General features: G+C 41.1%; 1 protein-coding gene across 8 annotated transcripts in view; it reads right to left on the bottom strand.

Moving 5' to 3' along the window:
- The window catches only part of PTPRA (protein tyrosine phosphatase receptor type A), a 172,791-nt gene that overhangs the window by 37,054 nt on the left and 112,153 nt on the right, over positions 1-23,584 (bottom strand). For 7 of the 8 annotated variants that reach the window (XM_055544336.1, XM_055544333.1, XM_055544335.1 and 4 more), the window contains 3 exons: positions 10,273-10,357; positions 9,056-9,129; positions 8,727-8,863 (listed from right to left, as the gene is read on the bottom strand). In XM_055544336.1, the coding sequence (XP_055400311.1) occupies positions 8,727-8,863; positions 9,056-9,129; positions 10,273-10,357 (296 nt within the window). Of the gene's footprint in view, positions 1-175; positions 270-8,726; positions 8,864-9,055; positions 9,130-10,272; positions 10,358-23,584 lie in introns of those variants that run through there. The other variant, XM_055544339.1, reaches the window with a different exon arrangement.

A 23,584-nucleotide genomic window follows, 5' to 3' on the forward strand; every position in this document is an offset into this window, starting at 1 on the left:
CCCTGCGAAACGACAACCGCATTTGTCACCAGTGTTTCCCTTTACACATGAATCTGCTTCTGGGTTCTCTATTTTTTCTGCTGGTCAATCCATCTATTCCAGTGCCAATATAAAACTATCTTACTTACTACACTTTATAATAATTCTTTATATCTGGTAAGGCAGGTCTCCTCACCTTGTTCTTCTTCTTCAGGAATGTCTTGGCTATTCTTGAATCTTTTCTCCTCCATATATATTTTAGAATCAGCTTGTCAAGTTCCACAAAAAACCTGTTGGGATTTTTATTGGAATTGCATTGAATCTATATATCAGTTTGAGGAGAATTGACAACTTTACAATATTGAGCCTTCTAATTCATTGATCTTATCTCTTTCACTAATTAAGGCTTTTTTCTTTAATGTCTTCAAACATTTTTATAATTTTCTCCAAATATTTTATAAATATTTTATTAAATTTATTCCTAGGTACTTCATATTTTGGATGTTACTGTAAATGACATCTTTTAAAAAATATTAGACTTCCTGATTTTGGTTTTATGTATAGAAATGCATTAATTGTTAAGCTATTTTTGTATCTATCAACCTTGTTAAAATAACATTAATTCTAATAATTTATATGGTGAATCTATGAATTTCTCTGGAACAATAATTTCCTCTGTGGGGAAAAAAACAAAACTGATTTGTCTCTTTCTTTCCAATCCTTCATACCTTTCATTTCTTTTCTTGCCTTACTGTGCTGTCTAATATCTCTAGTATAGTACTGAATCTCATTCACTTTAAGTTTGAATCCCCTTCCAAATATCCTGACTCCTCACCAGTGTCTGAACACCCTGCTGTGATGGGGATCCTACTACAGCAGTTCCCCTTATTTTGGAACAGTTTGGTTTAGAAGGACTTAACACCTCGATACACAATTTGTTTCATTTTTCCCTTTTACTGACTATTGTAAAACCCAATGGTCAGTTGGTATATTCTCTGTTCCCTGGAAATCCTGAACCCCCAATTCCCTGCTGAAACCCCAATTCCAAAGCTCCTGACTGCTACTGATAACTCCTGTAGCCTCTGGCTCTGATTCATTTATTTGGAGACAACTCATCCCTGTAGAGGCTATTCTGTTTCTGATTCATTCAGTTGCCACACAGTTCTGTTACCATGTTGCACATAAATGCGTCTTTACTTGGAAATTCAATAATTAAGCTGTCTCTAAAGATGCAGGGCCCTGACTTGGTTGTGTGTGTGGGGGTGTGGTTCACATTTCACAAATCACAGATTTTGACCACTTCACTGCCCCTCCAGTTCTTTTCCTCACTTATTCCTTTCACTTCAGGAGCTAACTAAATTCTATCTATTTATTAAACCTTAAACATGCTTTAGGGACCTCAATAAGGGACTTTTCAAACTCTTGCTTAAAAAAAAAATTCAATACTTTCTTCTGAGACAAATGCTGGTCAGTAAAAAAGTTCCAGCTTATAACTTTAAGACAAAGTTCCATTACCCGTAACTTTCAACTATGGTGGGGCTTCATAGAAATGAAAGGCCACACTCTCTGGTCTGTCAGATATTTGAAAACAGCTGTCATTTCCTATGCTTATTGTTTCTTCAGCTGTTCACCTCCATGGTCCAGTTTTTCTCTAAAACAAATTCCCTTTTAATGTTATTCCTTTTCACAGAGACCTAATCACAAGACTCTTGGCACAGCTCACTCTGGGTACACAACTCTATTCTATATGCTACACATTCATTAAAGCATAATGGATATTATGCTAAAGCTAATAAGCTTGAATAGCTTTATTTACTATATTAAAAAAACTTTTTTATTTTAAAGCCTGCTTTTAAAAATATTATCTAAAACTATGCTTGCTGTAAAAGAAAGTCAAATAGTTCAGTAGAAAGTAGAAGTTCCCTATCATCTTTATCTTCTACCCATCCTTGTAGGCAACCACTGATTACAGTTCACAGTGTTCCTTCAGACTTAAAAAAATAAAATAAACAAAAGCATTAATACACTCACACACAGACATACATATATTTTTTAAAGGGGATTATACCATGTAATGGAGAAGGCAATAGCACCCCACTCCAGTACTCTTGCCTGGAAAATCCCAAGGACGGAGGAGCCTGGTAGGCTGCAGTCCATGGGGTCGCTAAGAGTCGGGCACGACTGAGCGACTTCACTTTCACTTTTCACTTTCATGCATTGGAGAAGGAAATGGCAACCCACTCCAGTGTTCTTGCCTGGAGAATCCCAGGAACAGAGGAGCCTGGTGGGCTGCCGTCTATGGGGTCGCACAGAGTCGGACATGACTGAAGCGACTTAGCAGCAGCAGCATACCATGTAAGTCACCAAAATAGTGGTTTTTTTCCCCATATTTTTCTATGTTGACATTTAACGACAGTACAGAATTTCATAATAGATGAGAGAAATCATTTAGCCACTTGGCTATCTAACAAATACTTTTCATTTTATTTTCTTTGCTATTATAAGTAATGCTATAATGAACATCCTTGTAAAAATATATGTGTGGTTTTTCTTGTTAGAGTCTCATAAATTAGGTCAGATAGTATAAGCATTTGAAATTTGGTTGATGTTGCCAAATTATCCTCCCAAAGCTCTATCAACTTAAAACTCCTCCTACATTTGTGTAAGATTGTCTTTACCCCCATACCTGTCCATACTTGGTATGAATCTTTGAAAATTTTCAAATCTAACAGGCCCCCCAAAATGGTTAGTTTTAATTTGGATTTCCTGATTACTAGATATAGCTGAGTTTGTTTTCCTACGTTTATAGACCATTTGCTTTTCTTCCCTGAATTTTTCTTCCCAATTTTTCTCCTGAAACGTTTACTTTTTTCTCATAGGTTTGGAGAATCTCTGTACATTATGGAAAATTCTCTTGTCTATCTGTGGCAAATAGTTTCTTCCAGTTGGCCACTTTTTTAAGGTGTCATTTTTAAGAGACACTTAACATTTTAATACACTTATTATCTTTCAATCTATTCCATTCTAGCTTCTGAATTTTGAGTTTTGTTTACAAAGGCCTTCCTCACTCTATGATTACAAGAATATTATTCTATGATAGTGGACACAAACTGTTGTGTTTGTCCTATGGTTATTTCTTCTCTTTCCTGTCAGGGCTGACCAATGCAAGCCCAGTCACACCATACCTACACTGTGCCATCTAAATTCTCTCTTCTAGGATTTTGAAACTAAAGAAGCAGCAGAGGCTTCCCTAGAGGGCCCAGAACCACCAAGATAGGATCTGCTCAGTCCAGGGGCTGGTTGTCTATCTCATCTTTTGATTCTGCCAGGTTCCCCAGTATCTTCCCAATTGATGGTTTTAATTTTTTGCTTAACTGAGATGACTTCTCTTGTTTTTAAGCTCACTTAGCAGTTAGTAACAGAGGGTGGGGTTGTAGGTGAGAGACTGATGGGGGAAATGCAGGTGATGTGAACCTAATCACTGAGTTCAGATGAAGGGAAAGAACTGTTAGTCAATTTTCATTATGGGAAAGAGCAAGCCACTTATACCTCATGACTCTACAACAGTTACTTCAGTTACTGACTTGCTTGCCATCACCTGGGATGTGTTCTAGCTGATGGTAAAGGAATTTAGGGAGAGGGGAGTCCCAATTAAAAGGAGAGAAGAGACACTGAAACCAAGTAACAGAATTATTTCTAACAAATTTTAGACAACAAAACAAGAAAAAGACCAGCTCCAACATCAAATATTTATCTCCAAAGACACCATAAAACTCAGGGCCCTTCTATGACTGTGCTATGTATTTTGCTGAACCAAAAGTTAAGGTTTCAGAATTTTGCTGATTACTAAATGTTAATGCCAATGGAATTCACATCTTTTCTTGGTTGGTCATGTGAAAGACAAGGCTTTTAATTATCTAGTGAGAAAATTATCTCTTGAATTATCAAGTGAGATAACTGAAATGATGCAAAAATGAAACAACAGTTGGAGAAAACCAACTTCTAAAAATCTCTATTGTGCTCTTCACTGCATCCTGCTTTGATGATGAAAACTGCCCCACAACCCAGCTCTCATTGCTCAAGGATAATCAGGATGCAAGCATAACACAATCTGGAGGAAATATAAAGAAGGTAGAAAAGCAAAGAACTAACACCCAGAAGAAACTGCAGGAATTCACTGAGTTGGATCATCAAAAACCATAGGAGTAACTGTTTAAATAGATTTTGAGAATGTTAGATCAAGGACGGATCTAATTCTAATTGTTGAATAGGGCCAGATTTCTAGTTATGGCATGGTTAACTGAACTTCTGCGTTAGTGTACCTGCTTAGGAAACTGGCCACAATTCTAGTGGTGGAGTGGCCAGCGGGAACCTGGACTGAGAGCTGGGTTCAATGAAAAGCCAGAAAGCCCTTGGGACAAAGTAGAGGAGATCAGTGTTATAGGGGATCCAACAGGGGATCCAACAGGTTCAACCTTCTTACTGACATCTTCATCATGTCCTTGATGGGCTCTATAATGCATGCCTTAATAGAGGGTGCACACTGGTGAGGAAAGCACCTGAATCTTTTAGAAGAAGGAACTGACATCAAAATGGGATTCTTGATCTTAGTGAAATGAAAAAAAGCTTCAGAGGCCACACCATGACCTCCAGAACAAATGCAAGCTGCTGGAGTAATAATCTCCCTTTATCAAAAGGCTAGGTCCCAGGCAAGTCACAGAGATCCTAACCGCGACAGGAGACTTAAAAGTTGTGGGTAACAATGAGATAACCCATTTACATGTGTGAGTTTACTGATGGCATGAAGCAAGTGCTCAGTAACTACTAGTATTAACTATTCTGATGCTTCCTATTACTCCCCATATAAGTTACCAAATAGATGAGATGACAGTTTTTAGGAATGTCAGTATACAGCATACACAAATCATGTGGAGCTGCAGATTTGCAGTTGCTTTTCCACATGTGCTCACATTCCTAAAGATTAATATAACCCCCGGTACCTGGAATTTCACTATTAATAAGGCAAGTGTACTTATTTTTTCCTTTACGATGCACAAAGACTACACACGCAGTTTCCCTTCCTCATGGCAGGAGCAGCTTCAGTGATAAATCATCTTGACCTCTCTCTGCTGTGATCTGGTTCATTGGGGTTTTGTCTTTGTTTCAAAGGACATCACCCTGATAACTATGCTGATACAAGAAGCTAACAGGACTTGGAGAACAGGATATTATGTATCTTAGATGTACATGATAGACATAAAAATAAAAGTATAGTGGCTTGCCACCTAGGCCAAGTTTTCTGAAAGTCAAAGGCCCACAGCATGTCACCATCTACCATAAAGAACAAGTTGCTACTCCTTGCCCCTGTGCCCCCAACCTCTGCCCACTTGAAGGAGGAGGAGTGATGCTTGCTGTGCCATTACAGATTTTGGAGACAACACCTATCTCATGCTGGTGTCCTGGTCTGACTCATTTGTTGAGTGATCTGAAAAGAGAAGGCTCTTTAGCTGATCCAGGCCAGAGAAATGAATTCTGGTAGGTTTTGGGGGCCCTAAGTGTCTCTGGTTAAAGCTGAACAGGAGAACTGCAATGAAATAACCTTAGAATCTGGGGAAAAGATCATGATCCTGTCAGCAACATCATGTTTCTAGTTCAACATTGGGCTCTGGTAATGATGTAAGCCTGGCCATGGGACACTAGATATCCATGACCTTAACTGCTCATTATAAACTTAGTGTTGCTCAGTCGTGTCTGACTCTTTTGCAACCCCATGGACTATAGCCTACCAAGCTCCTCTGTCCATGGGATTTTCCAGGCAAGAATACTGGAGCGGGGGGACTTCCCTGGAAGTTCAGTGGCTAAGATTCCACACTCCCAATGCAGGGGGCCTGGGTATGATCCTGGTCAGGGGATGAGATGCCACATGCCACAGCTAAGAGTTCCCATGCAACAGCTAAAAAGATCCTGCATGCTACAATGAAGATCAAACATTCCGCATGCTGCAACCAAGACCTGACACAGCCAAATAAAGCAAAATAAAAAAAGAACACTGGAGTGGGTTGCCATTTCCTTCTCCACGGGATCTTTCTGATTCAGAGATTGAACCCACGTCTCCTGCATTGGCAGGCAGATTCTTTACCACTGAGTCATCTGGGAAGCCCAAATTTAGTATTATGTGTCTATAGGCTATAAATTGGGACATGTCCAGAATTCAGCTGAAATGGATGTGTACAGAACACATGCCACACACCCGTTCCTTCAATAGATTCCACTGACTTCCTGATGATACTAACAGTTGACTAAGGGAGAAAAAAAGTCCAGCCTAGTGTACAAATGGCTCTGTGAGTCATGCTAGCCCATTCTGGAGGTAGACGGCTATGGGATAATCTACTTAGGTATCACTCCGAATAAAAGAGAAATTCATCTGGTGAACAGAACTTCAAGCAAGGTATCACACTATCCACTTCACTGGATCTCAGGATCTAAGCTGACCCCTGGGTAGTAGATAACTGGGACAAGAAAGACAGGAAATATGTATTACACTCCCTGTGTATGCTCACCAGATGGCACGCACTGTAAGAAGCCAAGAGACGTTGATCAGCTCTTTCCCTCACCACCCCAACTGCACATATGTGGCCATGGTAGCACAGCAATTGGCTGGCACAATACCTATCTGAATTTGCCTACCATGCCTCTTAGGAACACCACCTCTACTCAGATATTTGTTATGGATCTCAGGGAATTATCTCCAAAGAAAGAATTCATTTCACAGAAAAAATATGGCTACAAGGTCACGTACGCATTACTCAGAAGTAGCTTACACCATAATTACAAAACAACAGAATGCCTACTGGAAACCTAGCTTAGTTGAGGCTAGAGTGCTATCTTGTGGGATAAGGTGAAATGTTCTTAATCAATAATGAGTATTAAATGGTGGTGTTATTCTAACAGCCAGAAAAAGGGGTCCAAGTTATTACTTAAGTCTTCCCTGGTAAATGGTCTTCTGCTTCACCTCTTGCTTCCCTGCCATCTAGTCTCCAAATTGTAGCTAGTGATTTTCTCAGACTGTAAGTCTGACCACACCACTCTCTACTCCAAGCCCTTCAGTGGTGGAGCAAATATCCCAATAATCATTCCTCCTTTCCTCCTTGCTACAAGAGCTTCCATTCTATGGGTTATCCACCCATCTTCTACATGACACAGGAATAACCTGGACTGGTCTCCACCAGGTGCAATAAGTCTATTTCTTCCTTGCCTATGACTAGTTTGTGAAAGAATATGTGACCAGGTAAGTCCCCAGAAGCTTTTGGGAAAGTTTTCCTCACTAATAAAAGGAAACACACAGGAGAAACAGTCACCCTTTTCCCCCTGGACTTGTTTACCTCCATTTGTGCCTACAACTAGGGCAGCCATTACTTTTTTAGGGGGCCGTGATGCATGGTTTATGGGGTCTTAGTTCCCCAACCAAGGACTGAACCCAGGCCCTCAGCACAGAATATGCAGTGTCCTAATCACTGGACCACCAGGGACTTCCCTGGGCAGCCAGTTTGGCATCATGAGGGGACCCAGCCTAAGAAACAGGGCTGACACATGGCTGAGTGGAAAGGTATGAAGGAGACTGAGAGTTCAGCAATGCCCAGGTTGATGAATTAGCCAATTCTGGAACTGTTCTTGTGTCTTCAAATCCACTCCCCTCTCCCTAATCATTACCACTTTACATCAGTTGGATCAGCACCTCTGGTCTAACTGCTGCAGCCCCTAACTGTATTTCCTGTTTCTATCCTGGTCTCCCCATTTTCTTTTCTATCCTGGCTATTCCCTAACCACCAGAGTCATTTTTTTTTCAAAATACAAACCTGGCTGGTCTGTGGCTTTCCACCTCTCTCATGACAGTTTACCGGATCTACAGTCTGGCTCAGTCTTCTACATTTTCATCTCCCTCAAGTCTCTGCCTTTCAGTCACTCACAGCTTTTACTATTCTTTGAATGTGCCTTCCCTCACCCACTGTCACTACTGACAGATTGATTCTGATATTCCCAGTACCTGGAATGTTCCCCATCTGCCTTTCCCCAACGCCCTTGCCTATGATTGGGTCTCAATTAAAACATTGTTTTTGTTTTTTTTTTTAAAGTAAATTCTGAATTAGTGGACTGGGATCAACAACTGGTAGATTCACAAACATGGTCTGCTTTCTTGAGGGATTTATAAAACATACAAATGTAAACACTACCCAAGATGAGGCCTGTGCTCTGCAATCTGCCATGGTCCTCATTTTCCACAATGACTTCCTCCTGTTGTCTACTCAAGATACCCTGGGACCCCTTGGCTCTAGACTCTAAAGGCCATGCCTCTTAATACAGGTTCCCATGCCTCAGCACCAGTTCTTCATGTCCTCCAGTTCTTCATGTTCTATACTGCTGTTTGAACTTATACACCAAGTCCCTGAATGCAGGGACTATCTGCTTTTGCTCCCCTTGCACCTCACATATATTAGATGTCTGGATAAGTAAACAAAAGTAACAGACGCAATGATGAATGAATGGATAGATGGGTAGATGAGGGAGGCAAGGCAATTTTTTTTTTCATTTCCTGTCCATGATCACATAGAAAAGAAGTCAGATGAACCTGGTAAAAACTCCTCACCTCTTAACCTATTAGAAACCTGTTTTCTACCCCATCACTCAAAAGGCTTGACTTAGGTCTGCCTTTCTCCCTGCTGATACACCAGCCTCAGTAAAGAACTCACGTTGAATTCCTCTCTGAAGAGCTTATTGTCATCAGCCATTCTCCGGTTAATCTCCTCTTCCAGCTTGTCCACAGGCAGGGGTGGATACTTCCTGTTGGTGCTTGGGGACCTGGCCAGAAGTGGTACACTCTGGGGTTCTGCAGTGCACAAGGGGGAAGGTTGGTCAGGTGCCTTTAGGACACAGCCCTTCTCTGGAGACCAAATTATGGGCTCTAGCTCATGGGCCAGTGCTGCTCTCAATTCTTTTTTTCTTTTAGGATGGGGAAACTCCTATTTTCTCCATTTTTCTTCTCCATGAAAGTCCCCCATGTCATTCAGGGGTGTCTTACCCACATCCTCAGTGCGGCCATTGGATAAGCGGAAAGAATTGGAATGGCTCCCAGCTTGCTTGTATTTCTTAAACCTAATGAGAAAATATTCACAGTGAAACACTAAGCATGGAGTCAGAGAGACCAATCACTGGTTTGTAGTTCCACTTATCAATTCAGCCTTTACACACTGAAGCAGCTCCAGTGGAGACTGAGCACCTCAGTGTGCTCTTGCTTAAGCCACACTAGAATTCAACCCCACAGTATTTTCTCATTGGAATGGCTCCTTTGCACAGTTCCAGGATTTGCTGCAAATCACAGCCACACCAGGTGGAGACACTGGGTAGGATATGTGGGTATAATAAAGTGGAGGGAGATCAAACAGTATCAAACAAAACTCCTGGTACTTTCTGGGTGTAATAAGAGAGAAACTCAGAGCTTCAGACTTGTTGGCAGAGGTCTGGCCACAAGTCTTCTGCAGAAAGATAGGAGACACAAGACAAACTATAGGGGTGTACAAGGTGTTCCCCTCGTAGGGTGTTCCCCTATCTTTATCCATACAGAAGAACAGAGGGAGCCCAGAGCAGCTTAAGCCAAAAATAAGAGCAGAGTTAAACTCAGTCAGGGCAGTGACTCCAGTAGGAAAAGAACAAATGTACCTCCCACTTCCCTCCCTTGGGTTTCCCTTCCTGGCTTTTGCTCCCTGTTTGAGGAGTAGTATCTAGAAGACCCTGGAAGAAAGTCAGGAAGAGGAACCCTGTTGCTTACATGGTTCAGTTCAGCACACTCAGTCAGAGGTGTAGCTGGAGGGGTATGGGGTCAAAGCCACAACCAGAAATAAAGTAGACCTTAACTGAACACATAATCTCCACTGGGGCGCTTTCGGGGGTTGTTTCAATAGGGCTAGATCTGAAGACCTTAAAATGCTGATCAGTAACAACAGACTGTGGCATCTTCCCTCAACCTCTAAACCACGGTCCTGGGCTTTAGGATGAACTGGAGTTGAGGGACTGGACTTGGGACAGATGGAAGCAAAAGGAAGGGGCTGGGTGTTAAGACTATATAAAATTTTAACAACATTTTTAAGCAGAATTTTAATATTAGGAAAGCTACCATGAGTCATTCCCTCTATCCTACTCACTGTCCTTATCCTACTGTCTTTTGGACTTGTGGGCTTATCGAGAACCTGGGGTACTGAAACAGAGTCCACAAGAATGCAGAAGCACCAGCATGCTCACCTTAACATGTACAAAACTATGATAATAAACACGATCACTAGCAGAGAGGACAGGGCCACCATCACTGCAATAATTGGCGTCTCATCTGAAATCAAGAGAACAAAACATGTTGTTAACCACGGTAGGTAATGGAAGGCTTGAGTCCACTGCTCAGGGAAACACTCAGATGAGGAAGAACAGCTCTTCCAAATGCTTATGTATTGACAGATGGTTGAGCATGGGGAGGAGGAAAGGGAAAAAAGAGAAGAGTGCCAGCCCAGGGCTACTGGGTGAAGAGGAGGGTAGAGCAGGGTAAAGGCCCAGGGTGACATGCCCACCCAACCTGACTTATCATACATATGTTTATTCTCCGTTTTCCCACATTAGAATGAAAGTTCTTTGAAGGCAGAGACTGCTTCTTTCACTGCTATAGAGCCTAAGACAAAATCAGTGCTCAGCATGTAAGAAATACTCAAATATTTGAAAGCATGAACACATCCAATCCTGATGGCAAGCTGGAGTGCAGGCCCAACAGTGTACTTTCTCCCAGGCTCAGTGGGCTCCATGAAGATGGGAGAGAAAGGAAAAAGGACAATTTTCCTATCATAAATGCAAACAGTTTCCTGGAACAGAGAATACTGTTCCTGATTAAAGCAAGGAGACATCATCGGATCTTTAAGTGCTGTGTGTCTAAAACTGCTGGTTACTCTGATCTACCTCTTTCCACAGTCATCCTTTTCTACCTCTTTCCACCAGGACCCCAACTACAGCAACATCTGGCCTGGAGGAGACACAGTAACTCTGCCCTCCATTCCACAGGGCCTGGCTTCCTTTCTACCCCATAACGAGCCTCACCCTCCTCCTGCACTTTCATGCCCCTGCCATGAACTACACAACCAGTATGAATTTGTAACTATCTTCACCATTTTCCACCCTTTCTAGCAGCATCACTTTCTGCCCTCTGCAGCAGATCCCTCCATGTAAAAGTCAATCCTGTCACATGTGGTCTGTATTACATCTGTTACTGTCACCTCAAGTATCTGTCTTCTTGACCTCACTGACCTTCTTCCTACCACCAATAGCCAGTCCCATGTCTCTCTTCACAGTTATCTTATAAAACAGTTGTCTTCTCTAACCTCTTACCTCTGGGTACTCCATACTCTATTTTGCTCTGACACCTACCCTGAGTGCACCCTTTAAATACATTCCTCATGAAGGACACCAATAAATGGCAAATTGCCAAATCCAACGGAAACATTCCCACCCTCATCTGATTCAACCTCTTACTAGCATTCATCCAAAAAATATTTATGGACCCACACTGTATGCCAGACACTGTTCCACTGACAGTGAATAGAGAAGTGATTAAACAGACAACTGACAGTGAGCTGACATTCTGGGGGAAGAAGGAGAAAACTGATCATAAACAATTTCAGAGATAAGATACATGATGAAAAGAAGGGTAAGGGGATACAGAATGATGGGGTTTGGGAGAGGGCAGTGGCTGGCTATGTTAGAGTAGTCTGGGAAGGTCTGAAGTAGTTACCACTGAAGTGAAGTCGCTTAGTCATGTCCGACTCTTTGCGACCCTGTGGACTATAGCCTACCAGGCTGCTCAATCCATGGAATTCTCAGTTACACTGAGCAGAGGTATGAATAATGTGAAGAAGTGTATCACAAAAAGGTCTGTGCAAAGAGTTTTCTAGGCCCAGGGACTAGTGAGCATAAGAGTCCTTAATAGTTTGGTGGGTTCAAGAAAGAGCACAAAGACCAGTTTTGGTACAGGATGTGGCTGGAGAGGTTGGCAGGAATGAGAAGACTCTGTACGCCACAGTAATGAGTGTGGATTTAATTCTGAATGTGATGAGAAACACTATGTGATTGGTGAGTTTGAACAGAGAAGGTATATAAGTAGACTTACATTCTTAAAAAGATCAGGTAGGCAAACTAACTTGTAAGTAGCAGTCTTAAGGTAGGAGATAACCCAGGAGAATGTGGTGTCATGAAAGCCAAGAAGAGTTTTTCAAGATGGCGGGAGTAATCAACTCAATCAAATACTATAGACAGATTAAGTAGGAAGAAAACAGAGAAGTGAAACTTGATTTGACAAGAGGGCAGTTATTGGTAACCTTTTCAAAAGAGCAGTTTCAGTTAAGTTATTGAGAAAGCCCAAATGGAATGAAATAAAGATGGAAAGAAAAGACAGTGAGACACCGATGCCTTATCTGAGGTGAGGACTTTCATCATCAAGAGATGCAGAGAAAAGCAGCAGCTGGAGGCAGAGGCAAGATGGAAAGTTTGTCTGTTTTTAAAGAGATGGGAAATATTATATTTCCATGCTTCTTTGTTAATGGCAGCTGGCATGCAACACATACCCTGGTATGTGAATCTCATATTAAAATGAGCATTCAAACTGGCTGACTACTCCCTCCTCTTTGAAGAACTTTCTTCTCAGTTGCCACGAGAAAGCACTCTTCTTTCTGTCCCTTGCCTGCTTTGTATTTTCCCTCATCAGTTGTTCCTTTTCTCACACAGAACTTTAACTGTCTGATTTACTCAGGGCTTTGTCCTTGGCACTCTTCTCAATACTCATCCAGTTGATCAGACCAGGCTGGAAGCTCAGGTTATTATGCTAGCAATTTCCACATTTGCACTGCTTGGTCAGACTTTTCTTCAAACTTTTCTGAAACTATCTTACCTCTACTTTAAATTTCACAGGCAATGCCACCTTCCTGTGTTAAAAAATTTCCTTCACCAGTAACTCAATAGTTAGCACTGCTGTCCATCTACGCTACTGCTCACCTAGGAATTGTAAGAATTCCCTTAATTTCTTCCTTAGGCTTATCTTCTGTATGCAACTCAGCTGCAAGTAGTATTTTATTTATTTTTTAAAAATAGCCTCTCATCTTATTTATTTATTGTGCTGCGTTGCATCTTAGTTGTGGGGCTTAGATGCTCTGTGGCATGCGGGATCTTCGTCCCCTGACCTCTGTCCCTTGCATTGCAAGACAGATTCTAAACCACTGGATCACCTGGAAAGTCCCTGAAAGTAATGTCTTGGTACTAAAACCAACACCTCAAATTTGTCTGCCTTTTTTTCCCTTTTGTTGCTATCACTCTAGTCTAAATCTCTGTCTTTTCTCATCTGAATCACAGTAAGCCACTATCCCTTGCCAGTCCATTTTCCACAAAGCAGGGACAGTGATCTTGAAGAAAGCAAATCAGATCATAGTCTCCATTTATGTAAAACCTTCCAAGGTTTCCCAGGCCTTTAGACTGAAATCTAATATCCTTACCTTGGCCAGAAACAACCTCCCCCATTTAGCCCCTGCTTTTTCTGTCTCCTCCATTCTTTCCTTGCTCACTAAACTTCAGTCATTGGCAGTCTTCCATGCTGGGTTTGCTCTTTCCTTGGGCCTTTGAACCCTATTCCTTCTGCTGTATTTAGCCTCCCTCCATTCTTTACCTGGCTAACTCCTAGTCATTTGAAAAGACCCTGATGCTGGACAAGATTGAAGGTGGGAGAAGGGGACAACAAAGGATGAGATGATGGCATCACCAACTCAATGGGCATGAGTCTGAGTAAACTCCAGGAGTTGGTGATGGACAGGGAGGCCTGGCGTACTGCAGTCCATGAAGTCGCAAAGAGTCGGACACGACTCAGTGACTGCACTGAACTCCTAGTCATTCAGTTCTCATTTCAAGTATTACTTTTTCCAGAGAGGTCTTTTCTGACTTAACATTAAATTAGGTAGGTCTTAGTTTCCCTATTTCTAAAATCAGTTATTCTAAAGATTAATGAGATTATCCACATAAAGTTCTCGGCACAGTAACTTGCACACAATTACGTACACAGTCAATATTAGCTATTTTTTTTAATATTCTTTGCACAGAACACTGTTATTTCCTTTGCAAATACCCCTCACATTCTGTATTTATTTGAGTAAAGTTGATTATGAGTATCCCTCCTTTATACCCTAAATTCCACAAAGGCAAGGATTATATACTTGCTTTGCTTCTCACTATGTACTTAACACCTAGAACAGAATTTCACACATACTGGGTGCTGAACAAATACTAGATGGACTACACCGAGTGAATGAATAAAAGAATTAATGATTTATCACCATATTATGTCTCAGTTCAATGCTAATCACAGAGGGCTGTATGCTGCTGATGCTGCTAAGTTGCTTCAGTCGTGTCCGACTCTGTGCGACCCCAGAGACGGCAGCCCACCAGGCTCCACCGTCCCTGGGATTCTCCAGGCAAGAACATTGGAGTGGGTTGCCATTTCCTTCTCCAATGCATGAAAGTGAAAAGTGAAAGTGAAGTCGCTCAGTCGTGCCCGACTCTTAGCGACCCCATGGACTGCAGCCTACCAGGTTCCTCCATCCATGGGATTTTCCAGGCAAGAGTACTAGAGTGGGGTGCCACTGCCTTCTCCAGAGGGCTGTATATCAGGTATTAAAAGAAGGTAATTAGAAGACATCTGGCTCAAGATAGTGGGCTGAATCCATAATTTTATTTTTTCCTCTTGCCAAAAGGACACTGAAATGATAGAAGAAATAGAGTGGCATCAGTAGACCAGAAACTTTGAGGGATTTGTGGAAGACAAAGCAGATGGACTTAGACTGCTAAAGAGATGAGAGCTAAAGAAACTCCAGGAGAGAGGTAGTACTAGTTCTACCAGCCTGGGCTGAGAAACACCTCAAACTCAGAGTCAACCAGGACTAGGGATAAAAGTAGGCTCTGAAGTAGCAGAGTATTTAACCAAAGGCTCACCAACCACAGCTTGTATACAGACAAGCTGTGGTTCAGTTGGAAAAACAATGCTCTACACAGAGAGGAAGTGTGCTGGTGGCTCCTTTATTAAATATATATAAATAAATAGAAGTTGCATATATATTTTATACCTTATTATGGAAAACTTTCAAACTCTCACAGGGGAAAAGAGAACACTACAATAAATCCCTAGGCACTTATCATTTCACTTCTACAGTATTATCACATGCCAGCTTTTTCCATCTTTACCAGGTCTGGGGTTCTCAGCTGCACACTAATTAACACTGTGGGATAACTAATTCTCTGTTGTAGGGGGCTGTTGTGTGCACCATAGGATGTTTAACAACATCTCTGGTCTCTAGCTACTAAATGCCAGTAGAAAACCCTTAATTGTGATGACCAAAATCAGCTTCTGTGGTTTAGTTGCTAAGTCGTGTCCTACTCTTTGGGATCCCATGGACTGTAGCCTGCCAGGCTCCTCTGTCCATGGGATTTTCCAGGCAAGAATATTGAAATGGGTTGCCATTTCCTTCTCCAGGGAACCTTCCTGACCCAGGGGTTGAACACGGGCCTCCTGCATTGCAGGTGGACTCTTTAACAACACAGCCACCAGGGGAAGCCCAAAAATCACCTTCAGATGTTGCCAAGTGTTTTCTAGGGGAAAAGTCACCCTGAACTGAGAACCACTGGTCTATACCTGTTGCATATATTAAGGCAAATCTGAGACATATCATTTCAACTGTAGTTACTTCAGTATGTATCACTAAAAGATAAGAATTCTTAACATATTCACCATGCCATTACCCTACTGTGAGCACATTCCAATCCCCTCAGCACTCCAGAGTAAAGCTCAACCAGAGTCCTACAGAAGACAAACATCAAGGACAGAAGATGTAATATAAGAAATAGGGTAAATCTTCAAAATATACTGCAATTTGTGCAAGAGGACCCTGTATCAATTTAAAATAGCCACTATAAAATGAGGAGCAATCTCACACTTATCAGGATGGCTATTAAAAAAGGTCCTAGAAAATAATAAGTGTTGGCCAGCATTGGTAGAAAAGTAAAATGGTGTAGCTGTTGTGGAAAACAGTATGGCAGTTCTACAAAAAATAGAATTACCATATGATCCAGCAATTCCACTTCCGGGTATATGCTCAAAAGAATATCCATGTTCATAAAAGCATAAGTCACAATAGCTAAGGTGTAGAAGCAACCAAATGTCCTCCGACAGATGAATGGATAAGCAAAACATGGCATACGTATACAATGAAATATTTTTAGCCTTAAAAAAGTAAGGAAACATATGTTACAATATAGGGATGAATCTTGAAGACATTAAGCTAAGTGAATAAGTCAGTCACAAAAGGACATATACAGTATGATTTCACTTATATGAGGTACCCAGAGCAGTGAAATTCACAGAAACAGAAAAGTTTCAGGTATACAGGATGATGATCTGACTTACATCATGAAACAATTATCACAGTAAGTTTAGGGAACATCCATGATTTATACGGACACAAAATTAAATATATAGAAAACATTTTTTTCTTGCATGAGAACACTTAGAATTTACTCTCTTAACTTTTGTATTTAACATACAGTAGTGCTACTTATAAGCAATAGTTAGAACTGGATATGGTGCAACGGATTGGTTTCAAATTGGGAAAGGAATACGTCAAGGATGTATATTGTAACCATGCTTATTTATATATGCAGAGTATATCATGCAAAATGCTGGGCTGGACAAGTCATAAGCTGGAATCAAGACTACCAGGAGAAATATTAACAACCTCAGATATGCAGATAACACCACCCTAATGGTATAAAGTGAAGAGGAACTAAAGAGCCTCTTGATGAAGGTGAAAGAGGAGACTGAAAACAAGCTGGCTTAAAACTCAACATGCAAAAAACTAAGATCATGACATCCAGTCCCAGTATTTCATGGCAAATAGATGGGGAAAAACATGGTAACAGTGGCAGATTCTATTTTCTTGGACTCCAAAATCATTGTGGACAGTGACTGCAGCCATGAAGTCAACAGACACTTGCTCCTTGGTAGAAAAGCTACCACAAACCTAGACAGCATATTCAAAAGCAGAGACATCACTTTGCCAACAAAGGTCTGCATGGTCAAAGCTATGATTTTTCTAGTAGTCATATGTAGATGTGAGAGTTGGACCATAAAGAAGGTTAAGTGTCAAAGAATTGATGCTTTTGAATTGTGGTGCTGAAGAAGACTCCTGAGACTCCCTTGGACAGCAAGGAGATGGAACCAGTCAATTCTAAAAGAAATCAACCATGAATATTCATTGGAAGGACTGCTGCTAAAGCTCTACCTGATGTGAAGAGCTGACTCATCAGAAAAGACCCTGATGCTGAGAAAGACTGAAGCAAAAGGAGAAGGGGGCAACAGAGGATGAGATGGTTGAACGGCATCACTGACTCAATAGACACAAGTCTGAGCAAATTCCGGGAGATAGTGAAGGACAGTGAAGCCTGGCAGGCTGCAGCCCATGGGTTTGCAAACAGTTGGACACGACTTAGTACTGAACGACAATAACAAGTGCTAATTATGTACATCCCTAGGACTTACTGCCCTTATCCAATTCCCCCTCCCCCTACTCCCCACCTCTGGTAACCAAAATCTGATCTCTTTTTCTATGAGTTTGCTGGAAAAACATTTTAACTCTCCCAAGCTTTCAGGCCAGAACAGTCCTCTATCATTAAAGTCAGATTTTACCTCTTGACGTCTCAATTATACCCATGTTTTTTAAATACAGTTAAAGATAATACAGATAGTAAAGATGTCCCAGCCCTGTGTGAAGGAAGGAGACTCACATCTATTAATAAAAGAGTAGAGAATTTACAGCTCCCTGTATCAAATCTCAGACTTGGAGACAGGCTCATAATCCAGTCACTATACTAGGTAGAGCTCCTCCCAAACCAGACAGACTCATCATCTCATTGTGCCTTGTCCTTGTCTGGGCTCTCTGGAGATATGGCCTTAAATGATGCAGCCAAGGCAGGAACGGTAGCCCATTCCCTGCTACTCCCACCCCAACACCCCACTCCCCAACCATCCATTCTAGCGGAAGTTCAGCATTTAAAGGGCAGCATTTTAAAAGTACTAAAATGGTGTTCTGGGACAAAAGTTGTCTATTTGCTTATACTCCCTTTGCAAGAAAACAAAGGGCATATTATTCTAAGGGCTCATAAATGGCAACCCACCCCAGTATTCTTGCCTGCAGAATCCCTTGGACAGAGGGGCCTGGTGGGCTACAGTCCATGGGGTCACAAAAGAGTTGGACATGACTGAAGCGACTGAGCATATGTAGACAAGTGAATCATCCAAAGTCTTAAGACACCCCCTGGTCAACTGCAACATAATCAGTGAAGTAAAGTCCATACTCCTCTAGCCTCAACTCCTAAGGCCCAATTTTTTGTCTTGTCTTCATACTTTTTGGCAAATATTTATCAACTCTCCAAGGCACCATCGTTTTAAGAGCGTCTTCATAGGTTGTAAAGTGCTCTAAAAACAGTGAAAGTCATCAAGTTGCCTCAAGTGCCCAAACCTCTGGGGTTAACCCAGTCACTGCTGTCTTGGGCCAAATTACCATTTGGAAGCCTTTATTTCTATTACTCATCCATCTTCCCTAAGGCCCCTGGAGTTAGCTTTCTTAAACAATAATCTGACCATCTTCCTTCCTTCCATCACATCACCAGGAGACACCCTGAGCTTAACGCACCACTAAGGCTACCTCCTACCACTTCCCACCTCAGGCAAGTTAACCACGCACAGTTCCTCAAACACATGACTGGCTCTTTCATGTCTCCTCGCTTTTATCCTATCTCATGCGCCCTCATTTTCCTCAGTTACTATATTAATTTAAATTGCTCAAAACTCACCATCATGCCTCCTTCCTGCTCCCCATGTACAGTGAGCCTTTTAAGCTCTCCTCATAGCATTTTGTATGGTATATCCAATAGTATGTAGCTGAGTAGACTCTGATTTTTGGTGTTCACATGCTTCTTCCATGAGACAGGGAACACTGCCTGCCCACAGAATCTTCAGCATCTTATAGGTGCTGAGTGAATATATTATTAAAGGTGCTTCAGAAAACCACTGGACTTCCCTGGCAGCTCATCAGTAAAGAATTTGCCTGCAATGCAGGAGACCCGGGTTCCATCCCTGGGTCAGGAAAACTCCTTGGAGAAGGAAATTGCAACCCACTCCAGTATTCTTGCCTGGAAAATCCCATGGACAGAGGACCCTGGTGGGCAAGAGTCAGACACGACTTAGTGACTAAACCACCAAAACAGAAAGCCATTATAAATGAAGTTCACTTAATAATGTCACTTACATCAAGATATCTCTTTAACAAGAATGTCAGCCCCTTTCTAGATTCCAACTCTAGAAAAGAACTGAAAGAGAAAGCCAGGGGGAGCAGGTGATCTGATCTGAGAGCTGAGAAACTTTAAGGCGCCTCTCTAGGATGCAACAGAATATTTATCCTGCCTGGTTGTAGAACTCTGTAGTTCCAGAACTCCTTCACAAATACTAACAGGGTACTATTTCAGATCTAAAAAAAACCCAAAAAACTCAAGTTATATAAATGATTACATCTAAAATAATTTATGGTTAGAAAAGTTTTAGCCTGTACTCTTGCTATTTAACAAATATCAGTTATAAGGTCTTCATATAAAAACCCTACTTTTAAAAACATTCAGATGGTCAAGAATCTACTTACAATGCGGGAGACCTGGGTTTGATCCCTGGGTTGGGCAGATCCCCTGGAGGAGGGCATGGCAATCCTCTCCAGTATTCTTGCCTGCAGAATCCCCATGGATAGACTATGGAATCTGGTGGGCTACAGTCCATGAGGTTGCAAAGAGTTGGACACTGAGTACTAAGCACACAGCAGATTAAAAAGTAAGATGAGACAAGTTTATACAGAATTTTGTTTAAAAGATACAGGACAGAGAATGACCTAATGTCGACAGTTGTGGTAGTAAGCTGCAGTGTAACCCTGCCTTGGGATACCGTGGAGCACCCTTGTTCCCACAGTTCTGACTGGATGGCTGAGATTCCTGATCCCTTAGTCACCCATTTAAGTAACAGTAACAGAGTGGCAGTGGTAGCAGGAGTTGCTGAGCAACTGCTTTATGCCGACCCAGCACTGGTTTAACGTCACTTCATTTCTCACGACAACCCTATGGAGGAAATTTTGTTCCCATCCTATCTTGCAAATGGCAAAAGAAGACAAAGTACCTACCCCCACCCCTGCCATAAGTTGTAGAGTCAACACGCAAACTCAGATGGTCTAGCTCCAGAGCCCACACAGACTAATGCCTTTGCTCTGATATCATGGCATCTTATTTCCCAACCCCTACCCAATTCTCCTGCCATCACTGCCTCACAGGTACATGAAATCTCTGTCTCAGAGTCTACTTCCCCTAGAACAAAACTAATAAAATTGTGATCTCAAACTAGCAATGACTAAATAACAACTGGAGAGTATACTCATGACCACTGTATTTTGGTAGATAATGCTAGAATTAGGCTTAATACGTTATTGTATATTACACAAATCATCCAGTCACACAAACTAACACCAGTGAAAATGTTTTAAAGGAAAAGCCTGTTACCAAAGAACAAATATTGTGAACCCACTTAAATGAGGTACATAGAACAGACAAATTTATAGAGATAGTAAGTATATTAATGGTTACCAGGGGCTAGGGGAAGAAGAAACATGGAGTTATTGCTTAATGTGCTACAGAGTTTTAGTCTGAGATGATTAAAAAAAAATTGGGGGGACAGATGGTAGTGATGATTGCATAACAATGTGAATGTACTTAATGCCACTGAACTATGTGGTTAAAATGGTAAATCTTAGTATTTTTCAAAATTAGGAAAAGGCTGGCTCTACCAAAATAATTTGGAATACATTTAATAAATAATACACATGAGAAAATAATTACTGAGTTGGCCAAAAAGTTTGTTTGGTTTTTTTGGTAAGATGGCTTTCTTTTTTTTTTTTTTTTAATTTTATTTAATTTAACTTTACAATATTGTATTGGTTTTGCCATATATCAAAATGAATCTGTCACAGGTATACATGTGTTCCCCATCCTGAACCCTCCTCCCTCCTCCCTCCCCTTACCATCCCTCTGGGTCGTCCCAGTGCACCAGCCCCAAGCATCCAGTATCGTGCATTGAACCTGGACTGGCGACTCGTTTCATATATGATATTATACATATTTCAATGCCATTCTCCCAAATCATCCCACCCTCTCCCTCTCCCACAGAGTCCAAAAGACTGTTTTATACATCAGTGTCTCTTTTGCTGTCTCGTATACCGGGTTATTGTTACCATCTTTCTAAATTCCATATATATGCGTTAGTATACTGTATTGGTGTTTTTCTTTCTGGCTTACTTCACTCTGTATAATAGGCTCCAGTTTCATCCACCTCATTAGAACTGCTTCAAATGTATTCTTTTTAATGGCTGAGTAATACTCCATTGTGTATAAGTACCACAGCTTTCTTATCCATTCATCTGATGATGGACATCTAGGTTGCTTCCATGTCCTGGCTATTATAAACAGTGCTGCGATGAACACTGGGGTACACATGTCTCTTTCCCTTCTGGTTTCCTCAGTGTGTATGTCCAGCAGTGGGATTGCTGGATAAGGCAGTTCTATTTCCAGTTTTTTAAGGAATCTCCACACTGTCCTCCATAGTGGCTGTACTAGTTTGCATTCCCACCAACAGTGTAAGGGGGTTTCCTTTTCTCCACACCCTCTCCAGCATTTACTGTTTGTAGACTTTTGGATTGCAGCCATTCTGACTGGCGTGAAATGGTACCTCATAGTGGTTTTGATTTGCATTTCTCTGATAATGAGTGATGTTGAGCATTTTTTCATGTGTTTGTTAGCCATCTGAATGTCTTCTTTGGAGAAATGTCTATTTAGTTCTTTGGCCCATTTTTTGATTGGGTCATTTATTTTTCTGGAATTGAGCTGTAGGAGTTGCTTGTATATTTTTGAGATTAGTTGTTTGTTGCTTCATTTGCTATTATTTTCTCCCATTCTGAAGGCTGTCTTTTCACCTTGCTTATAGTTTCCTTTGATGTGCAGAAGCTTTTAAGGTTAATTAGGTCCCATTTGTTTATTTTTGCTTTTATTTCCAATATTCTGGGAGGTGGGTCATAGAGGATCCTGCTGTGATGTATGTTGGAGAGTGTTTTGCCTATGTAAGATGGCTTTAGTAGTGCTCAGTTGTCTTTAACTTCATTCAAAACAATTTTGTTAAGACTATTGTGACAGCTGTCATGTCAGTGTGTATTTTTCTTTTAATATCAAAATTGGTGAATTTTTGTGTAGCTATTTTAATACTAAAGACGGAAGGAAAAAAGCAACATTTTCAACATATTATACTTATTATTTCAAAAAAGGTAAAAATGCCGCTGAAACGCAAAAAAAGATTTGTGCAGTGTTTGGAGAAGGTGCTGTGACTGATCAAACATGTCAAAAGTGGTTTGCGAAGTTTCATGTTGGAGATTTCTCGATGGACGATGCTTGACAGTCAAGTAGACCAGTTGAAGTTGATAGTGATCAAGAGACATAACGTTACACCACATGGAAGATACCTGACATAGTCAAAATATCCAAATCAAGTGTGGAAAATCATCTGCACAAGCTTGGTTATGCTAATTGCTCTGATGTTTGGGTTCCACATAAGTTAAGCGGAAAAAAACCTTGACTGTATATTCACATGTGATTCTCTACTGAAACATAATGAAAATGTTCCGTTTTTAAAACAAATTGTGACAAGTGATGGAAAGTGGATACTGTACAATAATGTGGAACGGAAGTGACTGTGGTGCAAGAGAAATGAACCACGACCAATCACACCAAAGGCTGGTCTTCATCCAAACAACGTAATGTGGGTACATGGTGGACTGGAAGGGAGTTCTCCATTAGGAGCTCCTTCCAGAAAAACAATTAATTCCAATAAGTATTGCTTCAGATTAGACCAACGGAACACAGCACTCAACAAAAAACGTCTGGAATTAGCCAACAGAAAATGCAAAATCTTCCATCAGGATAACACAAGACCACATGTTTCTTTGATGGCTAAAACTGTTACAGCTTGGCTGGGAAGTTCTGATTCATCCACTGTGTTCACCAGACATTGCACCTTCAGATTTCCATTTATTTTGGTCTTTACAAAATTCTCTTAACGGAAGAAATTTCAATTCCCTGAAAGACTGTAAAAGGCACCTGAAACAGTTCTTTGCTCAAAAAGATAAAAGTTTGGGCAAGATGGAATTATGAAACTGTCTGAAAAATGGCAGAAGACAGTGGAACAAAACAGTGAATATGTTGATCAGTAAAGTTCTTGGTAAAAATGAAAAATATGTCTTTTATTTTTACTTAAAAACTGAAGGCACTTTCTGGCCTACTAAATAGCTTCAACTTTGAAAGAAAGGAAGCAAAGCAGCTTGCCTCCCTTCCCCTCTTTTTATTCTTTTTTTTTTTT

This window comes from Bubalus kerabau, chromosome 13, assembly GCF_029407905.1.
Source record: "Bubalus kerabau isolate K-KA32 ecotype Philippines breed swamp buffalo chromosome 13, PCC_UOA_SB_1v2, whole genome shotgun sequence".
Lineage (NCBI taxonomy): Eukaryota > Metazoa > Chordata > Mammalia > Artiodactyla > Bovidae > Bubalus > Bubalus kerabau.